The 17,027-nt window shown below is 46.1% G+C and overlaps 1 protein-coding gene across 1 annotated transcript in view; it reads right to left on the bottom strand.

Annotated features, from left to right (window-relative positions):
• Positions 1 to 4,618: 4,618 nt before the first annotated feature.
• Positions 4,619 to 17,027, bottom strand: part of nrip1b (nuclear receptor interacting protein 1b) — a 47,221-nt gene continuing 34,812 nt past the window's right edge. Inside the window, 2 exon segments of the mRNA XM_078265869.1 lie at positions 4,619 to 8,222; positions 8,224 to 9,787. Coding sequence (XP_078121995.1) covers positions 5,706 to 8,222; positions 8,224 to 9,330 — 3,624 coding nt within the window. The 5' untranslated portion in view covers positions 9,331 to 9,787 and the 3' untranslated portion in view covers positions 4,619 to 5,705.

Below are 17,027 nucleotides of genomic sequence, written 5' to 3'. Positions count from 1 at the left end.
CTTTAAACTGACAAACATAACATGTCCATGGCTCAATTCAAACAGGATCAAACAGTATCTGTCTCTCTCCATTCACTACTGGACATATTTTTTTATAAAAGTCCCACGGGGTAGGGATGGGGGCGCTTTGCCTCACTATGGCTCACTATTAGTCATTTATTATGACTAATCAGTTATTATGACATGTGTGTAGACTAGAAGGCCATGGGAAGCAGCAAGAGTCAAGAGGCTATCATGCATTAAGGAAAAGAAAGGACTTCAGCCATGCTGCCACTTCATGTCATATTTACACTAAATGTCAGAAGAATGGGCTGAATGTAATTCTGGAGGGGGAAGGGGGGAGGAAGGTCGGTGGTTGGTGTTGTGTGGTTTGTTTGTGTGTGTGTGAGAGTGTGGAGAGGGAGGGGGGATGGGGGGTGCCACAGCTGCAGGCCAACAGTTGATCCTGTCCCGGGAAACAGGATCAGCCAGGTCAGGGCAAGGAGGGGGGGGGCAGAAAGGTTGCGACCCCGGGGGGGGTTAAGGAACAGACTTCACAAAGAGGTACATCTTCAAAAGCAAAGGCCCCACTGGGGGAACCAGTAGAAGGTTGACAAAATAAACCAATATGACCTCCTTTTCTCAGAGTGGGAGTTTCCCCAGGTGTTTGCTCTAACCTCTTCATTGTTGTCTGACTTGAGGCGCTGCTCTCATGCATGCACTGCACTAGTACATTTACTTGAGTAATGTACTTAAGTACAAATGTTGAGCTACTTGTACTTTACTTGAGTCTTTTCTTTTCATGCCACTTTCTACTTCTACTCTGCTACATTTCAGAGAGAAATATTGGACTTTTTACTCCACTACATTCATCTGTTACAGCTTTAGTTACTAGCTACTTTACACATTAACAGTTTTGCACACAAAACACATGTAGTTTATAAAAATCTGATGTTTTATTATAAATAAAATAATTTCAGCCTATAAGTCCAGCTGAAATGATTAGACCATTAACATTTTTTAGTTGATTGACAGAACTGTTTGGTTCGTTTCCAGTTTCTAAAATGGAGTTTTTTGTATCGAGTTCTTTTACTTTTAATACTTTGAGTACATTTTACAGAAGATACTTACATACTTTTACTTAAGAACCTTTTTAATGCAGGACTTTTACTTGTAACAGAGTATTGTGTGTGTGTGTGTGTGTGTGTGTGTGTGTGTGTATTTACATAACATGGGAGGTCAAACCATGTGCTCAAAGTTCAAACACTTGTATGAGGAGAGGGTGATTGAACATCTGTGAGCATATTTATCACACCAATCACCATGACAACTAGTGACAAGTGTTAGCTCTGTGTGGCCTCCATGTGAATAAACAAAGCACCTATCTATCAGTAAGTATCTCATTTCCACTCCAATCTATGCACAAGAGTAGCTGGTGTTTCAAACAGCTCGTGTGTTCCCCATGTAGCTAAAGCCCCGTGCAGCCATTAAGTTGTTTGTCAGAGAAGGAGCATCTGTAATGCCAGGAAATTGTTTTTGGAGACCTCATGACTATGAAAAAGCCTGTTGTGGGACTTCCGAGTCCTTGGCCTCTATAGTTGAGTCATTGAGGGCCTGGTGTGCAGCATTCACATCCTTTGGGCCTCATGCTGAGTTCAGGAAATCAAAGCGAGAAGCTACAGACAAACTGCCGATTGTCAAGTTTTCACACCTTGACCTCAGCTTCAACTCGCGACTTTATGTTTGCCGCTGCTTCAGCTATCGCAGCAAATCAAAGGGTTACTGGTGGTTCAGCCTTGATAACAATCTTGAAAATGGAGAAGTTCACCGAGGGGAAAGGTTACTTAGAGTTTAAAGAGAGTGCAGTCAGTCATGGGGACTATTAAATAAAAGGAGAAGTCAGGGCTGAGGAGCTGCGCCGCGATTTTGAAAGTGCACTGCAGACAAAAAGCCGTCTGTTCGCTCACTGGACTCCAAATTCAAACGCACAGTGCAAGGGGATGGGGGGAGAGGGAGTTTAGCTTGAACTCATCTTCACCTTTTAGGAAGTCTCACGCTACGGGCTGCTTTTCTCATGCCAAGGGAATGATCACAAAATTGGACAACTTTCTCCACCGCACACAACAAGAATTAAGGTTTTGTATTAACTGCGCAATGAGGTCATATTTGGGGTTCGAAATAGAAGATGTTCCATTTTGTAAGGCGCATCCGTGGGACATTCAGTGTACATCTGGTGACCTGCGTGTGTGCTCCCTCCTTTCAGTGTCTTTCCTGTCTTTGTTAAGACTCAGCACTGCAGTGAACTGCAGCCAACTCAGAAGCACAGGTTTCAACGCAAATACAGGACATCCTCTCACTCTGCTTTAAGATCCTTTGATTTCACAAAGTGCCGTTTGGCTTTGATGTCCTTATCAAATAATACTATTCTTTATTGTGAGGCAGGACAGATATTAGGATGTATGGTGCCAGAATATCCCTATCGGTTGCTTTACTTTGTGCTAGGGGTTTCTTCCATTGAGCTCATCAGAAGCCCTGCTCCACATCTCATCCATCCAGATGTTCAGCATCCCTTCACCACCACACCAGTGTCTAGACTTCATCAGGGGGGCCAACGTCACAATGGGGTCTAATCACCACATTTCTAAACATTATTGTTCACCGTGTCAATCCGGGTTTTTCCTGCATGGACGGATTTTTGGCGCACCCCCCAAAAGAGGTTTTAGCCAGCCCCAAAGCCCCAAAATGGTGAGAGTTGAGAATAGATATAGCAATTCAAATCCTCTCTTAATGTGTTTAAGAATTTCCCAAACAAGCGTTAAACAAGCAGAACATGAACTTGAATGTGAGTGCTGATCTCAGTTGCGATCCCAGCTGTACCGGACTCTCCCGGTGAATTTTGAAAAAATATGAATACGTTATTTTTCTGAACCAGTTTTGTTAATTGGGGTGTCATTTTCTCAAGCCTAATATATATTTCTGTTCATGAAATTGTCAGAAATAACAGGAAAATGCATGGACTTCTGTCAAAAAAGGAAAGAGTCTTTTGTCAGCAGTACGCGGACCCCCCCCCCAAAAGGCCCATTCTGAGCCAGGAAAAAAACCTGTTCAGTACATGTATTCGATCGCTCTTAAAAAATAAGTCTGTCCTGATTTAACAGTAAAAGTGACCACATGTATTGTTTAAAATAGTGTAGAGAAATATGTGTTTTATGACGGCCCTTGAAAGACTAGAGCTTTCCCAGACGACATCTTATAATATCTAATATACATGTCCACATCACCAATTTGTGCATAGAAAAAAAAGAAAGAAAAACACTTCTGAATGGCAAACTAGAAAAAGAGAAACACATTCATACTAGGTCATGCATTTTAGTACTTTATTTTTGAGATATCAGTGCAAATGAACACCAAAAATGAAAACATAAAAAAAAAAAAAATGAAATAATGTTTCAGATCTTCACATGAAAAAATGAAACATCTTTTTTGTTTTTTTTTTGTTTTATATTTGCTGCTACAAATGTATTTCTTAAATGCACAATGCAGATCTATGATTGTACGTCAATCCCCCCCGCCCGCCCCCCCGCCCACCACTATAGCCCCGAGCTCTTTCACAGAGCCTTGTTAACCAGTAACAGAAAAGAAAAATCACAAAAAAAAATATTCAATGCACGTTTATTTTTCACACATCTTTTAAATCAACTTGCTCGACGGTCTGTGGTTATTTAAGGACTGTTCATATTCTTAACGAACCTCTCTCTCTCTCTCTCTCTCTCTCTCTGTGATAAAAAAAGACCTATTTTAAGACTTGACATTTTCCCCCATCACCAGTAGGGATACACAGGTAGTTCCCATGCGTCTGCATGCAACAGGCAGCAGTGAGGAGAGTCAGACATTATTACACAACACAGCGCAGGATAGATTATCATTTACCACATAGAGACACATGCAAAGAACAAACCAACCGAAAAAAAAAAGATGGGCATAGCATCCTCTGCCGTTGTATGTACACTTGTACGCATATAATTCATATTTACATATCAGGGCATTAAAAACTAGGGGTCATATCTTTTCTTAAACATTACAAAATAGTCATCTTTCATACTGAAAGTACTATTTACACAAATATATTTAACCATTGTGAAAATGTATTAATAATCAAAGAGACGTACTTCATTAGGTATATGTATTAAAAAGATCACAAGACTAAATGGATAAAGCAGTGTGTGACGTTAACTGAAGAGAATACCGTACAATCAAAATGAAAAAGGAGCTAGATACCAAATATCCCTCAAGACACCAACACGTCTTGGTGATTATTGGGGAGGGGGGGGCAGGTACACATTTCCAGCTGCTTTGAAAGCAAAGATGTACCTGTGGTCTCCTCTTAATTATCATGCAATTCTTTTTGACATTTTATGAGTTAAGAGACTGCAACAAAAATGAAAGATGTCCATAAACCACAACAGTTAAGAAATTATGAAGAAAAATAAGAATCACAAACTGTCAAATTCTCAACAGATAACACTGACATTTCTTTTTGTATTACATGCCATTAAATTATTCCGAAAAGGACACCAAGGACTCAGCTTCGGTAGTGCAAACTCAAGGTGCTCCTTTATATGAAATGAAAAACAACAGACAGAGAAAAAGCCATGTGCTTCACACTTCACACTTTTGTGTGCATGAAGAAAAGTGGTGCGAGTTTACCCAGGATGGTAAGATAAGTTTCTCAGACACTGCAGCCTTTTAACTGTTGCTCTAGAAACCTGTTTGCACACAGTTGCTCAACTGTACGCACCGCGCACGCACTGTTGACCCATCTGCTCAAAACGGCACAATCCGCAAAAACACATCACCCCTGAATTTGCACTGTCGAATATTGCCTTTAAAAGTTCAATCCAAATAAAAGCATAACTCAATGACTTGTGACTATTCAAACCTCCATTGATATATTCTCCCTCCATTGGTTGTTATCCCACTCTGTGAATCTTGAGGAAAAGCAAGACAAAGCATTCATCATGGTAGGATCCTCACTGAAGCTATTGCAGTGCGAATATTGTTTTTTTTCTTCCCAGGTCCTCCTTTGAATACATTTATCATGTACATTGTTGTAATAGACCGCCGTGTCTGCCCTAGAATGACTTTTTTTTTTGGGAATCTTATCTAAAATTGATGGGACTCTGTCTATCTGAAAATGTTCTGATGGAGAAAAATAAATAAATGTCCACTGAACTGAGCGCTAACATTTTTGGAGTCATCAATAATAAATGTTGCCTGAAATGTTCTCTCTAAATGTTTTATGGCAGGCAACAAAGGGGACATGGAATAGTGATATGTGCACAATTCAGATACAAATAATAAGTGTAAGACCAAATTGTAAAGGAGGACTTCGTCGTTAACTAAATTAAATATGTAGTGCGTGATAATCACTGATGGGAAAGGTTACATTTGTGACAGTTGTGTGGTTTTGGTTGAATCAATCTGTTTTGTACCAATCCATGACCTCACTATTTCAAATTGAGAAACCAATGCAAGTATGCATTTGAATATGAACTTGCTCTATTCCACAACAATAATAATAATAAAACAAATGTTGCATTATTTGTTATTTGTCCCATCAAACCAATTTGGCAAGTCATTAAAAAAAAAAAAAGGGGGGGGGGGGGGGAGGAGGGGAGTCAATGAATGTGATTCCACTTTGTATTTTTCCATAGTTGATACAACTTCTACTCATACGAATGGCTCAGCCCCTGGCTCTCATGGCTGTGCTTGTCATTGTTTTTCGGTGATTGCGGAATGGAGCTCAGACTGTGTTCATAAGCATGCATGTCACTGATTGGCTCTTCTTTAACTCTGACCACAGACTGGGTTCCCTCTGCCTGCTCCCGCACCTCCTTTCTCAGCTGAATGCTGCCCTTCTGCAACATGTAATACAGGATGGGGTTGGAGCGCGAGAGCCGTGGAGAGTCCAGGTTTGAGTCACAGCCCTCCTCCTCCTCATTCTCCTGACTACTCCATCTCACAGGGCTCTCGGGCTCCTGTTTGACCAGAGTAGGGGGGTCCCGTTTTTGAGTGACTGGCCACGGAGCTGGGTGGCGACTCCAGGGGCTGTCACCTGCAGGAGGGGTGGGCAGTGGTCTGAGATTACCCGGAAGCCCTGAGTTTAGGGAACCATGGGGTTGCCAGCCGGGCAGGTGGAGGAAGCTGTGATTATGGGCAGGCTGACTGAGAACGCTGCCGTTGGCCTTGCCGTTGGCCTGCAGGACGGAAGGACTGGGCGTCCCCCGGGGCTGCTGGGACAGCTCCTTCAGGCAGTTGTCAGAGAGCAGCAGCTGCTTGAGCACATTGAAGCCCCGACTCTCTCTGGTGAGGGTTTCACTCGGTGGGCTCCTTGGCGGAGCCTCCTCTTCCTTCACATTCCTCTGCCGTTCAGGCTCTTCCTGAACGGCAGAAGATGCAAAAATGTTCATGTCGCCACTGTCCACTGCTCTTGGAGAGCTGGTATTATGCAAACTGTCAGTCCGATCAGAGCAGAGGCGTCTCTTCTTAGGACTGGGGCTTGGATACTCCCTCTGTTCCTCTTTAACCTGTCTGGGCTGGGACTCAGCCTGCATAGCAGAACTGGTATAGTAGGTAGCAGTCTGTTGTTTAAGCAGCTGGCTGAGGAGGCCATATTTTGCTATGACCTCCGCAGGCCGTGGTTCTGTTTTTAAGTCCTGCTGAGAATCTGAGAGTGGGCTATTCTTCTCATAGCCACTATGTCTCTTTCTGCCACTCGAGTCCTCAGACACGGCCGAGGACTGACCCACCTCCTCCGTGAGCTCAGTTTTGACCTTTACGTCCAATGGGGGCCCATTGGAGCTGTCACAGATGGTGGAGGCACCGGGGCTCTTGTCATAGCACCCCCCTGCAACCTCCACACTCCTCCTGCCACTGCCACTGGGCCTATCTTTGCGGCTGACTGTAGCAGTAGCCGAGCCGGTTCCTAGAAGGAGCTGCAGCACAGTGCGCCTCTCCAGAAGGTTCTCAATCTGTGATGAAGGAGAAGCTTCCTTCTGACTGAAAGGTGTGCCACTGCCGGAGGGTCTGTCAGAGAGTGGAGTGGTGGTGGTCCTGTGGATTGGAGCATTGAGCCTTTCCAATAGGGCAAGGGGCCTACTGGCATCAAGCTCCTGACCCAGCCCTTTGCTGGATGGGATGGGTGGGGAGGAAGAAGCTGTGCCACACTGAGCCAGATTTTGTAACAGTTTACTGGCACTGAAGGCAGGCTCTGAAGCCTTCTCAGCAGGGAAGGCTTTAGACTTACACAAATCCAATGGGCTGGACTGGACATGGGGGGAGGAGTAGGAGTACGGGGATAGCGCACCACTGGGGTCACGACTAAGCGAGTAGAGGGGCTGGGCTGGGGCTACAGGTCTATCTGTGGGGCTTTCTGTCCTGGTCTCCTCCCAGGGCACGAGTCCCTTTGGTTGGTCTCGAGACATGGTGGCCATAGTTATATCAAGTGGCAAATCCTGGTTACCTATGCTTTTATTGACCATCTCATTATTTCTGCGCTCAAGAAGAAGCTGCATAAGTGTGACCTTAGAGTGTGATTTTCGGTCGGGGCTCACTTCAGGCTCCTTGTTCTTGCACACATTTGATCCTGATGGCTCTGGCTTCCACTTTTTTATTAAAGATTCTGTTAGTTTGTCCAGGGAGGAGGTAGAGATAGAGGAGGAGGAAGAAGTAGAAATAGCAGAGGAGACAACAGTAGAGCTTGGTGAAAAGGCGGTGGTCGAGGGTTGAGCAGAAGCTTGAGGAGAGAACGCAACTGGGGTGGAGGAAAACACTGTGGTGGAAGAAGACAGGGTAGAGGTAGAAGAGGAGAAAGAGGAGAAGGAGGAAGAGGGGGTGGACGTTTTGGGCCCTGTGTCTTGTGTACTGGCCCGGCTTCTTATGGAGAGGTCAATGGGAGAGCAACTCCAGTAGGAACTCTCTGCATCACTGCTGTCCTTGGCCAGACTCCTCTCCTGGATGGAGCACTCGCTGTCCGATGTGACTGAAGAGGAGCCGCTTGGCGGCAGAATGCCACAGCTGTCCTCCAGGTGCCCATTCTTGGTCAACTGCTTCTGGTTGTTGTGGTTGTTGAGTAGCAGCAGCAACAAGCTGCTGCATGTCTGGGGGGGACGGGTTGGACGTGAGTCAACGCCTCGCTTCTCCCTGGGGGGGTGGCTGTGAGTGGGGTTTGGAGCATGTGGGGGGGGTGGGTGGGGAGCTTTGGCTATGGCCACGCAGCAGAGAGGGGCTCTGTGGACTGGACAGGGCCGTTCGAGGGAGTGTTGTTGTTACTGTGGTTGTTGTTGTCATCATTCCATTTTGGGTTGTTAAGGAGCTTAGTGTGTCTGGGCCTCCAGGCAGATTCCCTCCCACACTAGGTGGCCTTTTGTCCGGACCATGCTGCTGGTTTGCCATGGCAGCTAGTCTCTCGCTGGCAGATCTCCCGGAGAGCTGGGCTTTGAGTGCATGCTCTCTGGAGTACTGCTGGAGATGGGCTTCACTGGACAGCAGCAGGGCCAGTTGACTGCAGGCCACACTGGGCTTGGGTGAAGGTGCCGGACTAGAACGGATTTTCACCATGTTGGCCACCGCCTTCAGACGCTCCGCACAGGACACCGATTCAGCTGTAGCAGGGGCAGCGGGAGGCGTGGCACTGTGTGCTGACCGAGGTGATTCTGGGGGTCTGTCCTGACTGTGTCCCCGGCGACTGTAAGGTGTGTTGCTGTGATTTTGAAGCTTGCTCTTCCTCATTAGGCCCTTCAAACGGCTTGAGGCTGTCCCGTACACAGGAAGTGGCTCTTTGTCTGCAGGTGGTGCCTTGGAGGGAGAAGAACACTCACTGGGGGGTTTATTAGAGTGCTGAGACATTGCCACACTCTGAAGCCGTGAGCTGAATGACTGAAGCAGGGAAGCCAGCAGAGTACTCTCCCCAGCGTGAGGAGATCCCTCTAGTGCTCCATTTTGCAGGCTTCCCCCTTGGCCATTCAGCTCCATTGGGGGTGAACTCATCCGCTGGTTCCCTGGATCATTCCAGGCTCCAGAGCGCAGTAGGCGGGCCTTCTTCAGGTGCTGCGAAGAACCTAGTGTGGGCCCGTTTGTTCCACCCTTGGGAGCTGCGGGGCCATGGTTGGGCAGTTGGAAAGGCCCGCACACCTTGTCAGCCTGCTCCTGGTTGCTGTGGGCAGCCTCAGACCTCCCGCTTGCCGTGGCCCCAGGCCCGGCTACCACTGGATGCATCAGTAAACCTTCCAGATAAGTTAGAACAGCTGAATCCTTGTGTGTCTCAGGGCCAGGCTCCTCCCCATGAGTCATGTTCAATACTAGGATCCCCTCGTATGGTTCAGCACTGCTACTGGGAAACAAATGTCCACTACGTCATCTGGTTGACAGTGGCATGCACTTCCTAAATACCAAAAAGAAGGCAGGCAATTGCACAGAGTGAGTCTGCAGGGGGGCCGAAGGATGCACTGACCAGATATGATCCCTTTCGGTAGTGGGCAGTCAGCACTGTGGTGAAACTGCAACCATGGTTGGAGGCAATCTGGGGCAGGTGGGCCTCCCAGGCATTGTTGTATGCCTTTAAAGACTGTAGGATTCCAGAAGGCCCAGCTCCAAGCTTATGTGAGGAGCAAGCGAGGAGTCAGCGGGATTTTACCACAAAGATGTTGACACATTCCGTGGCTGTGGATGTTTGGGATGTCTGTCCTAAGGCCTGGCTGTGGTTCTGTCAGTGGCGCCTTCTCAGCTTTGCAGATCTCACATTGGGGACCTATGGGAGTGAGAGAGAAAAGAGGCAGGGAGGGAGGCAGGCAGGCAGGGAGAGATGGTTGGGTGGAGAAAAAGAGGAGAAACTGTGTGAGAAGCAGGGATTTGCACAGCACTATATCACATTCATTTCACCACCTTGTCTGCCATCTCTGTTACTTAGCAACATTTCAGACTGACTGCACACAGCTCCTTCTCCTCTCTGCACTCTCCCCTCACAGCCACCGAACAGACGACAAATGTAGATTAGGCCTGATTGGATCCAAATTGAAAATTCAAGCCCACTACCTTGAAAACATTCAGGTCTTGAGCTGTAAGCCCCTCGCAGCGATGTCTTTCAAAAGTGAAGGGCCTTGTGAGAGCTGTGAATAATTTCTTATGCAGCTTGTCATTTCAGTGGATTATCCCCCCCCCCACCACCACCTCCTGCTCCTTACGCACTTGAGCAGCGTCTCACACGACGCAACCCTCGGTCTACACAAAGCAGGAGCCACCCACCCACTCACTCACCCACATGCACACAAGTAAGCATTTAAGCATTCATGCCTAGACACAAGCATGAAGACATACAGACATGTATGTGCATGCATACGCTTACATAGATTAAGTGAAAACAGGTCAGGTGGCTACCCAGCCTCACCACTGCATTGTGTTTATTAACACTTGGCCAGCGTAAACCTACAAAAAGCTTAGCTCTTTGTAGGTTTAATTGTTTTTAAATCAGAGACGAGGGCTGCAACTGCAACAATGCAACGATTATTTTCAGTGTCGATTGTTGGGTCTTTATGTCAGAATGTGGTGAAAAATGCCGATTAGTGATTCCCAAAGCCCAAGATGACGTCCTCACATGTCTATATTTGTCCACAACTCAAAGATATTCAGTTGACTGTCACAGAGGAGAGAAGAAACTAGTCACATTTACGAAGCTTGAATCGGATCATTTTTTCATAAAAAAATGACTCAAACCGATCAATTGATTATCAAAATAGTCTGAGAATAATTTAATAGTTGACAACTAATCAATTACTTGATTCATCTTTGCAGCTCTTTTCTCTAAAAGGTGCACAAGAGAAAAACACGAACTGATTCAATGTGATGTGGAGCCGTGTTTACGGGTACAGTACAAAGGCAGTCACAGCAAGGATATAGCTAACAGACAGGCTGTATTCCACTGTCAAGTTTGTGTGTGTGTGTGTGTGTGTGTGTGTGTGTGTGTGTGTGTGTGTTGAGGGGTAGGGGTGGCTTAAGGATCAGGTGCACCTGTCACACCAGACCACTGTCAGGAGGGCAGAGTCAGTGACACTGGGGGTGAGCACAGTGCCAGTTGCCATGACAGTGGCAGCGGCGCTGCCCTGGGAGACCTCTGCTCTGAACCCTGTCAGAGTGGTTTCCGTGGATACAGGACACCTCCGACAGTCCTGGCCGCGTCCCATAAAGGTTAATTAATACAGAGCTTCCACCTCGCCTCAGCTGCTGCCCGTGTCCTTTCCCGATGCCGTCCTCACCTTTGGTGTCCGCTGAGTGGACCGACAACGCAGGTCACACGGCAGGACAGCCGCCCTTGATTATGACGAAAAGGCCATGGCAGCCCACGCCGCCACTCGCCTCGATACTTCACAGAGAGCAGTAGCGAGGGCCAAAAGCAACAAGGCAGCGGGCTTCTAACCGGGCTCAAATCCACGGCTGTGGCCAAGGTCCACAGGTTGTCATGACAGTAAGGGCAACGAGGTGGCACGTTTAATGCCACCTTGAAAATGAGCTGGGATTAGAGGCTGGATTGAAGTTGATTAGTGCGCAATTCAATCCGAGTAGCTGTAGGAAAACAATCAGGTTGGGACTTTGAAGACGGTGAGGCATTGTATGGAATATAATCGTTTTATTGAGATTGGCCTATCGGCGTCAATTACAGTTCAAGGCCATTTTTAAACTGATGACCTAAATCTGACAACAACAAAAGCCAACCTAGTCATACTGGGCCATCTGACGTCTGCTGTCATGCTAATCTTAGATGCTCAGGATTAGGGCTATTTTCCCGCCAGTGAGCTTAGCGCAATACTAATAGAATGCCCTGTAACACCTCGTGTGATCAGCACAGTAAACACGTACATGTTTACCTTCCAACTTAGCTGGGAAAAGTCACTAAAATGCTGCGATATGCACACAGTTAGTGAGAAAAGAAAATGTAAATGGGACACTGACACAGGTTTCAACATGGGGAATTCTGTTAATCTCTCTGCTGCTGGCAGTGAACCTTTGGAATTACAGTTGACCTTGTCTATGTTTTTGCCCAAAGAAACTTCAACACAGAGCAGACAAGCCAGCACAGGGACACGATGACACAGCACTATATACGTTTATATGCAACAGAGCTACTGCATTCGCTATCTCACATAAAGTACAAATAGCTCTTTCAACAAAGTGGGCACCTTCGGGCTCTTGAGAGACACGTAATGACAAAGCCGGTGTCAAAAAAGCCCAGCTACAGCAAGGGCAAGAAAAAATATGTCCTCCTCAGTGACAGAGCTCTGTTAACAAATAAATGACCTTAATATAGGGAAAGCTGTCCTCTGTACTGAGCCCCTAAAGCATGCAGCCCTCCTCCTTTCCTCTCTCAGAATGTGTGATGTGTGCATTACTATTACATTATCTCCCCTGGTGTATACATTGAAAATGACCTTACACATCTGTTAACATGTCATCTCATTGGTGGTGGCACCCAAAAAGCCTGACCCCCCCCCACCCCCTCCATGTGGGACACCACAGCACCAATGAGCTGCTCTACGCTTTCTGTGGCGATTATCCATTATCCTTGACAATGTCAGCCAATGACAGAGCAGGCACCATTCTAAAGTGATTTTTACCCCTACAGTCGGCCACGTACATGTGAGAGGGAGGGCAAGTGATGGGAAGGGGTGAAAGCTTCATCATCCCCACCCCTGGCTGGCTGGCTCTTCATCTATTTCTCTCTCTGCTTCGCTCCTCTTGTACTTAAAAGAGACACCAGGAACAGGAGAGGTCACTGCACTCTCAGCTACTGCCTAAGTTACATAGATTAAAAAAAATATATATATTTAAAAAAAATGTACCGATGCAGATGTCATGGATCAGATCTTAATAAGTGACCTTCATTTCCTCCACCGATTACATCCATTACCACCCACTTAGGCTACATCCACTACGTTTTGGTTTGAAAACTAAAATCTGTTGCTACGTTTACGCCTCGCGACCACACTACTCCGGCGGTTCTGAGGCCCTGAAATGGAGACATTTGGAAACACCGCTGCCCCCGTTTCGGTTTGAAAACTCCGGGATTGTGCTGTGGTCTGGACGAGCACAAGCGGAGACCTTCGGAAACGACTACACACACCAGTCAGTCTTCTCTGTTAGGTAGGCTACGTACCTTTCAGTAACAGTTCAACCTCGCCGTCGGTCCAAGCTAATCCCTGCTCTTACTTTTCACCACTGTTGTTCTTTCCCCAAAGTTTTTGCTAACCCTTTTCAACTTATACATCAGTGACTTTCAACCGCAGAGTAACGTCAGACAATCTGCTTCCTGTTTACACCGCATGCCCAGTGTGTGTGAATGGTCATGTGATATGTCTTGTCAGACGTGTTAATATGGACGGAGATTAGTTACTGCTACTCGAGCTAAAACTCTTGTGTGCACGGAGATCGTTGTTGTCTCAAAATGCTGCTTAAAAATGAAAACCTGGGCGCCTGGGTAGCCCTTGACACAGCGACTGTGGGTTTGACCCCGACCTGCGGCCCTTTGCTGCATGTCATTCCCCCTCTCTCTCCCCTTTCAAGTCTAAGCTGCCCTGTCGGAAATAAAGACCTAAAATGTCCCAAAAAATTATCTTAAAAAAGAAAAAAAAAAGAAAAAAAAACGTAGGCGTGTGGATGTAGCCTGACACAGGCATGAACACATTTGCTGTTCCAGACTGATGTCATTTAGTGGCGTATGTATGACACGCCAATTCGTATGCCATTTTTGGGTGTTATGAAGACACATACTCGCTTTTGAGCGTGTTTATCAACGCCGTTTGGCCTCCGTTGACCTACATTACATGTGAATTATCACCGTAGTGAGTAGTATGAAAGGACGGTGGTTGTGTGACGTTCTCGCGATAACACACCAGGCCACGTGGTGTGTATGTTTACAGCGTGGACATACACGTGGATAGCTCAAAATGCGTACAGATAACACGCCATTTGGCTTTAGGAAAGTGACGTGTACGCAAAGTCATGATGCCATGTTGGCTGTTCATACAACCTTTTTGATCTCAAAAAAGTGACTTCCTGAATGACCTCCATTGTCTGGAATGGTAATCCATTTAAGCCATTTAAAATGTATGAGACCAAACAAAATAATTAAAAAGGGGAAGAGCCAAAGGAGCAGCAGTTAAAGTCAAGGTCAGTCATTCCGCCAAGGCTTTTTCCACTTGATGCAACAGCTGGTGTCCATGCGAAGCTCTGGGCGTTAATAAAAAGTGACAATGCTGCCCAAGCCGTGTGTATTACTAATGTCTGACACCAGCCTGGCAGATGTGTTCTCCTCTGCATTTAAGGGGAGTCAAGGTTAAAGGAATTTAAAAAGGAGAGGCGATGCCTAAACACTATTATATCATGTAATCTGCAGCCCAGCTCTGCTGCACATACTCAACGGGGGTAGCTCACTTACACATGTGGCGTGACCGCTATTTGTAAATTCAATATGGCCTGACATGATTAAATAAGACAAAACATAAGCTACCTGACCAAACGCGGTCGTTCCAAGACTTCCACAAGTGAACGACTGCACCGGAGCAAAGTTGAATTAAAAGCTCTTGTTCACCTTGAGAGAGGTGAACAAGAGAGTAACATGCTCCCGAACAGCAGGAGAGCTAGAGCCAGAAAATGGTTGTTTTTGCAGATAAGTCAATCAGGACAAAATAACAATGAAATGCAATATGCAGACACATGTACGCCCACACAATGAGAACTGGGGCACTCTGACCCACTTCTAAGGATGCATTGACCAAACAAGTCATGCATAGCACACATGCCTCCGTGTGCACGCACAGAAACAACGTGCATGTACCCCACATAACGGAAATGTCATACATGAATGCTGGAAAAAGTTAGACCTCTTGTGTTAAGTAGCACAGGCGAGCCATTGGGGAGAAAAAAAATCCTACTCAGAGCACTTGAATGTGAGGAAGAGTGTGCGATGACTGAATGCTAACATTTCAGACATGGACGAAATAGGGCCAGAGTGCTAAAGTTGTTGCCCTGCATCTGGCCTTGGATGAGGAGTGCGGGGGAGGATTTTAACTTCATCTGTACTCATCAGTACAAAGAGTTCTTGGGGTTGAGAGAGAGAGAGAGAGAGAGAGAGAGAGAGAGAGAGCGAGAGAGAGCGAGAGAGAGAGCGAGAGAGAGCGAGAGAGAGAGCGAGAGAGAGCGAGAGCATGGAGGAATTCATGCACACTGATGAGTCATCTAAGCGGTTCAGCGCCCAGCTGACTGGCAGAAGACCCAGGCAAAGTAGCCAGTACAATGATAATATCACTGCGCTGTATCCGAGACATGGACAGTCTTCTCCCCTCACCTTGCATGTCCAGGCGTGCATGGATGTGCTTACAAAAATGTTTGTGTCCCTAGTAAATATTTGTGTGCCATTTGGAAGACCCACCCAAGGGCCATTTCCTGAGTGGCTGAGAATTAGTGCATCAATTAAAACACACACATTCTTTCTTAATGAGCCGTGGCCGCCATCAATCTATACCTCGTTCATTTCTATTGGGCTCCGAGGTAATCTTCTGCTTATATCGCCTGTCCAAAATGGTGCTCATTTCCCTCTCCATTTTCCATTTGTAAACACGGGTGCTGGAAATAGGAACAGATGATTGCCCCATGGCCGCCACGCCAAAAGGCAGAGCTAGGCTCTTGAAACAGACTGCAGTGGTGATGTCTGAGGGAAATGGGCCACTTTGCAATTGAGATCAAATGTCCCACTGTCAGGCTGCCCTGAAAGCTGGATAAAACCAGCTAAACAACATTGGCCTTAAATGAATCATTTCCATAATATCCTTGGCATCAGGCCTGAGAAGGCTATATTGCAATGAGTCGGCAAGATGTCTGCCTTTTTTCGGTTAAAAGAGAACTGCTTTTCCTCTTTTAACTAAGTAATTTGGGATGGTTTGGAGTAATACGGTGTGTGACAGAGGTCTAAGTGACAGGAAAAGAAGGGGACATATCTCTGCTACCATTTTGCCTTTCATAATGCTCCCATTGACCTACTTTCTATTTTTTAAATCATCCTAATGCTTGCTCGGAGTGAGGTTGGAGAACAATAGTACAGGGTACAATGGGTTGTGAAGAGACATTCCATTAGAATCATTAAAAACCCCATTTGCATTTTACTTAAGTAAGAATGCAGTCCTATCCAACGTTACACATTTAAAAGGACTCTTTTAAATGAATTGCACACATACAATTAGCCCACTAAAGTGTAACTGTAAACTGTAAAGTATGACAACTGTGTGTAACCTTTTCCAAGAAGATCTCTCAAGCAGCACCAATCCAGTTGGCAGGGCAGAGCCGACAACATGCCAATGAACGGGATACTTCATTAAGATTAGTCCTAAACCTGGACCTGATGGCCGACCCAGTGCTCACAGACCAATAGCAGGGGCAACCAACAACAACAGTCTCACAATTTAATTTGGCATCCGGGTTAATAACCAAACACACCTTTAAAGTGGCCATATTATGCTCATTTTCAGGTTCATAATTGTAATTTGAGATTGTATCAGAATAGGTTTACATGGTTTAATTTAAAAAAAAAAACATATTTTTGTTGTACTGCACATTGCTGCAGCTCCTCTTTTCACCCTGTGTTCAGGTCTCTGTTTTAGCTACAGAGTGAGACCTCTCAACTTCTGTAAGATCTTTGTTGGCAGTCGCACATGCTCAGTAGCTAGGTAAGAATTACATGAGCTAGCTAGGTGTTTGTGCAACTTCGGCCTGTACAAGGCAGGATTAGCCGGAAGACTTCTTCTAAACGAGGGCGCACTTCCAACTCTGCGTGGAATACCTGCAGAACAGGGACATGGAAGTAGTTCTATACAATTTATTTTGTAGATTAGGGTGAATTTGTGTGTGTTGTAGCAGTGTTTTCCCCTTGAGAACGAGCTAGCATGCTAGCACTAGCATGCTAACGGTAAGCCCCGTAAGCCCCTCGTCTCGGCTAGTGACGTAGA

This window comes from Sander vitreus, chromosome 13 (genome assembly GCF_031162955.1).
Source record: "Sander vitreus isolate 19-12246 chromosome 13, sanVit1, whole genome shotgun sequence".
NCBI lineage: Eukaryota > Metazoa > Chordata > Actinopteri > Perciformes > Percidae > Sander > Sander vitreus.
Note: the sequence above shows the minus strand (reverse complement) of the source record. Positions and strands in the feature narration are given on the sequence as shown.